General features: G+C 46.7%; 1 protein-coding gene across 1 annotated transcript; it reads right to left on the reverse strand.

Annotated features, from left to right (window-relative positions):
* Positions 1-2192, reverse strand: spaca6 (sperm acrosome associated 6; the record flags this gene model as incomplete). Its single annotated transcript, XM_080004689.1, has 4 exons — positions 1-275; positions 405-579; positions 1820-1976; positions 2106-2192. The coding sequence occupies 4 exons, from the start codon at positions 2190-2192 to the stop codon at positions 185-187; spliced, it is 510 nt and encodes a 169-aa protein (XP_079860815.1). The 3' UTR covers positions 1-184.
* Between the last annotated feature and the right edge of the window lie 3152 nt (positions 2193-5344).

Here is a 5344-nt window from a genome sequence, read left to right on the forward strand (position 1 = left end):
GACGAATAAACCTCTTGAATCTTGAATATGGAATCGCCTCTACATTATTCAGTAGGACCGGTGACGTGTGTGTACTGTCCTCTAGTGGTGAAATGGTGCAATGCAAGGCGCTAAATCAAAGTGATGACGTCGCCGTCACACGCTTGTTTGACTTATGGAAGTTATGCTTGGTTATGGAATGGATTTATTGCTGCACATAAATCCTCCTGACTGGGCACGTTGAGTCTTGGTCTCCTAAATGCATATGTTCTGGGTTGGACCACCAGTACAAAGCCCTGCAACAACAAAGGAGAGAAAGAAAGAGTGTCATAATATGCATATATATGCATATTGGCAGAGAATACGATGAATTCATTGTGAAAGTGTTTTCATCTGATGTTGAGCAGCTTTTGGCTGTGTATTACCCTAGGGAGAGGAAGAGTAGCAGCAGCAAAGCAGTGAGACAGGCGGTGAAGGGGGTGGGGTGGGGGAGGACTTTGGAAGAACTCTTGTCCACGGGGGTGATCCGCCCTCCTGGGAGCATGGAGAGGTCGAAGATCTCCTGCAGCTCCTCCTGGCCGACCATGAGATGAGGAATCACTTGTGACCAAGGGATGGAGAACCATGGTTAGACACATGTACAAAGGGCGTACACACCCAAAAATAGGAGAGGGACGTTTATTCTGCCTATTTAGAGATCATGGGCATATGAAAATGTTGTTGTTGCTGTCGTTTGTGTGTAGCTGGTCGAGGTACTTCAGGCAAAAGTCTGGATTCGTGCCTGCAAAACACATGCAACCTTAAAGCTATTAATTGCGATTCTTTTGTTTTTGAAATCGCGTGAAAACAGTTTCTTTTCCTCCACACTTTTGATATGACGTCCAAAAGTTGATGGTTTTAACCAGGAAGCTTGATTCAGCAGGATGCTGCTGCAAACTGCACATTTGAAACTCTGAGCACACACGTTCACACGCGGTGATCAAACGGCATATACAGCTGTGCTTCTCGGCTTGACTTTTGACGGGTGCACGGCAGAAGGATTCTGTTCACTACACATTGGAGCTGAAGCCTTGCACGGCTGTCGATAGCTGGTTTGGTTTACCTGCTGACCAAAGTGACCAAACTGAGTGAGCAACATTTAACGTGGAGAGAAAATGGGCTTATCTACTTGCTGTTCCCACAATTCAATCTAATGATGTCTTCCCTTCCTCTTTTAGTGACCAAAAGCATGGTGATGGGGCGTGGTGTCAATGTTTGGGCCCATTATGAGCGTATTGTATTTTAACACTTCGACCTTTCCAAAACATTGATATGAGTCGACCCACAAGCTCCGCCTAGCTCCCTAATAGTTAAGCAATTTTCTTGAATCACCTTGGTAACGTATTGTATTGAAAATAGAATATTTTATGGACAGCGGCATTAATGCAGCACTCTTTTTTAGAATTTGCTATCGGAAGGGACTGGATTTGACACAATGCAGGTTTTATATAATAATCATAGCAGCACCCAAACCCTTTTTCTTTACAATAAATCAACAACAATAATAATAATAATAATAATAACTATCACATAATAATAATCACACCACTATTCTGCTAACCACGAAAAACGTCACAAATATTTGACGCTACTCTAACTATGTTACTTAAAAACTGCAATAATAACCCTACTCACAAAGGTGAAGCAAGCAAGCTTGTTTTTAACACAGAACACAGAGCTGGTATTCTGACCCTCATCGATGAATTAGAAACAGACCTGCAATTTCGACCTTGCAACGCAAGAGCCAACTTACACAATATATTGCAAGCAGAGTTTGAAAAACATCGGTGCAGTGTCTGACCTGTGAGGTGGTAGTAGAGCCGGACGATGGAACGATCCCCGGAGAATATCTCACACTGGTAGGTGCCCTTGTGCTGGGTCCCCGTGAAGGCTATGGAGTAGAGCCTGTCCGTTCCCACAGTCACCTCCTCAAACTGGTCCACCTGCTGAGTCCATACCTGTACGGCGGGCAGCGAGGGCTCAGATGGCGGATCATTCACGCATTCGCGGTAGGTGGCGAAGAAAAGCCTCGACTTGATTTATATTAAAAAAAAATCAAAAAAGAAACTTGTAGAAGGAAGTCTTACCTCCTCTGCATACCTCCAAACGACCTCGACGTCATCGGGCAGGGAAAAGGACACGTTGCACCGAATTTGGGTCCTCTTGGTCTCCATTACTGAGATATTTTTAACTGAGAAAACACACCCAGTGCATGGTGACACACACACACACACACACACACACACACACACACACACACACACACACACACATACACGTGCACAAACACACGCACAAACGCACGCACGCACACGGTTGCAGCACTCTCAGTCTTGCAGCACTCTCAGTCTGAGCCCTTCAGATGAAAATACTTACAGTAATCCCAGCCTCCGAGGAGCGGAGTAAAACTGATGATGTGCCGTACAGTAAGTGCATTGTACAGGGTCATAACAAACATCAGAGCGCGTGGGAGTCGAACGTCACCTTACATAAAGACCCAAGGACTTGCTCGCTGCAAACGATTTTACGGGTGGAAAATAAAACCCATCCTCGGTGTCTCTTTCAAATCCCGACTTTCCGCTAAGAACATTTCGGGGATCAAAAGTGCCAAACGGGACGCTTGCGAAGGTGGAAATACGGTTATGTAAGATCGCGTGAAGACGGGATTAAGAAACCTTGTGTTAAATACGGTTTCACGGCGTCGCTAATCCAGCTCATTTTTTACCGAAGTTTCAGAAACATTTTATGACTCACCGGGACAGTCGAGCGGCAACTGACAGGGTCCGAAATGGCAGGCGGTGCAGTTGTAGCTCAGTGCGGGCTGAAAACCTGAAGTGACCAATTAAAGAAACAAAAGCAATGTGAACTTGAGAGGGAGGAACGCTACAAACCATCATCCTAACGTTTTTATTTAATTGGTTGCTTTATTTTTTAAGTTTGCCACGAGAAGAATTGCTGCACTAACCACACGGCGGAATGCACTTGGGACCTGAAAGAGAAGGCAAGGTGCGTTGTTAATAAAAAAAAAGGCTTGCGAGGACGTCAGGGAGTCACTTTACAGAAAGAACAGAGTGATCGGGAGGTGCGAGGGCCAAATACCCTCACGGGAGAGGAAAGAGGGTGACCCGGCGCAAGGTCTCACCTCGCGGCAGTTTGGAGGCGGCAGCAATGAAGTTGTCGACGGCTGCCTGAAACCTCTGGTGATATATCTTGTCTGATGGAAGGCAGAAAGACACGTTTGGCGTCACGTCATGTCGTGTCGTTACGATTTTATTATTATTATTTTTTTCCATTTCGGGCCTTATTTTAACATCTGTGAAACTCTCGGTTCTGCTGTTTTGGTTTCTTTCCGTGTGGTTTCTGTGCATCTACCACTGTGCGTCGTATGGAGAAACTCCTTCTCCCAGGACTGGACCTCCGCTTCCAGGATCTCCTTCAGCTGCGTGTCATAGCCTTGCGCTGGGGAGACGGACACGTCGGGGGTTTTGTCAATTATTTTACGGTCAATGAATATCAAATTATTACCGTCGTTGACATTTGCACACCGTGTCTGGCCCCCATCCATAAAAATGGTCAAATGAATCCTCGTTGAAAAAGTGATATCGCCCCTTTTCTCACCCACTCTGCCAGCTTCAATGACTCTTTTGTTGTTGAACATCTCACTCATTTTGACAAAACAGCCGGGGACATCTCTGAGCTTCCCCTCATCCGTAAGGTAACCGAGGCACAGCGCCATGGATCTCTGCTGATTCTCAAAACACCAATAACAGCTGAGGGTCGGACGGAGCAGACAGCTCGCCTGCACCACCCAGAAAACACACTTCCACATTTGGAGCAAAGTGACGACGCTTGTTCCTTTTTTTAATGGTCAGGGTTGAAAAGAAAAAGGACACCCCTGTTATCCAACCCCATTGCCTCATTTAGAACCGTGTGATGTCACAGTAACACATTTGTTAGGAATCAGTTTCGGTTCCATGAATGCCCGGTTAATCCAGCGGAACCCTGTGACATGAGGTTACCATGACAATACCTAGAATGAGAATTTTGCATCGGGTCTCTTTAAACACAGAGAAAAGAGTTGCGAATACGTTTGTGCTCTCAGATGTTTTCTGTTACCGTGCACGGGGCATGAGAGAGAGAGAAAGCGAGGGAGAGAGAGAGAGAGAGAGAGAGAGAGAGAGAGAGAGATGAGGCGCCCTCCCTCTGCCTCCGCTCTGTGTATTCCCACATTCCATTGTCTCCAGCCCCTGTTTCCCAGCGCCTCAATGCACCAGTTTTACTGCAGAGCTCAGAGATGGAGCGAGCCAGGCAGTGGGGTGGGGGTGAGAGAGAGAGAGAGAGAGAGAGAGAGAGAGAGAGTGTGTTAAACGCTGTGTGTGTAGGGATGAAGTGGAAAGCCTGTCTGGAGAAAAACCCAAGAGAAAAATGTATACATATATTTATATATATATAAATAAATAAAGGGATATATAGGGTATATACATTATATAAAGGGGTAGCGATGCCGACTTGCTGGGGTAGACGGGCAAAAAGCAAGAGAACGAGGGGATACGCACTGAAAGGCCAAAATCAATAAGGATGATGATTGGCAAGGACACTGACAATATTTGTTCGGCCGCAAGACGGAAAAAGTCAAGAATGTGAATGGAAAATAGTAAAGAAAGCAGGATGAACACACACACAGAGAGAGAGAGAGAGAGAGAGAGAGAGAAAAATAAAGCACAAAGAGGGAACGGTGAGAGCGTGGCAGACACAAAGGATGTGCCTGTACTGTATGTGAGAGAGGGAGGCAGGGTTTAAAAAGAGGAGAAGAAGAAGAAGAAGAAGAAGAAGAAGAAGAAGAAGAAGAAGAAGAGTGTGGGACTACAAATCCAGTCCCCTTTACTCCCTGTGCGTCTCCATGGTAACCAGACAGGGTGCCTAATACATGAACCTAATATATTTCCAGTGGCAGGGTGTGCTGGGTACTAATGCATTCATCTGTCTCGGAGCAGACAAGCCAATCAATACGGGGCCAGAGTCGGCTCCGGGACCAAAGTCACAGCGAGGGATGTCCCAAATTATCTGCATATGCATGCGTGCGTGCGTGTGTGTGTGTGTGTGTGTGCACGTGCACGCGCGTGAGTGTGTGTGTGTATGTGTGTGTGTGTCCAAGCACGTGAGTGGCAGTCAAAGGTGTGGCAAAGAGGGCACTTAATAAACATCATCTTTCTCCAGACACCTACGCACGTACGGCGCCTACAGCGGGGGATTGGGGTTGTGTCGAATTATCCCCATGGCGCTGCGTCGCCGGCCCGGAGGTGACGGCTCCGCCGCCGCTCAGAGG

Source organism: Zeus faber (assembly GCF_960531495.2).
Source record: "Zeus faber genome assembly, chromosome: 8".
Taxonomy (NCBI): Eukaryota; Metazoa; Chordata; class Actinopteri; order Zeiformes; family Zeidae; genus Zeus; species Zeus faber.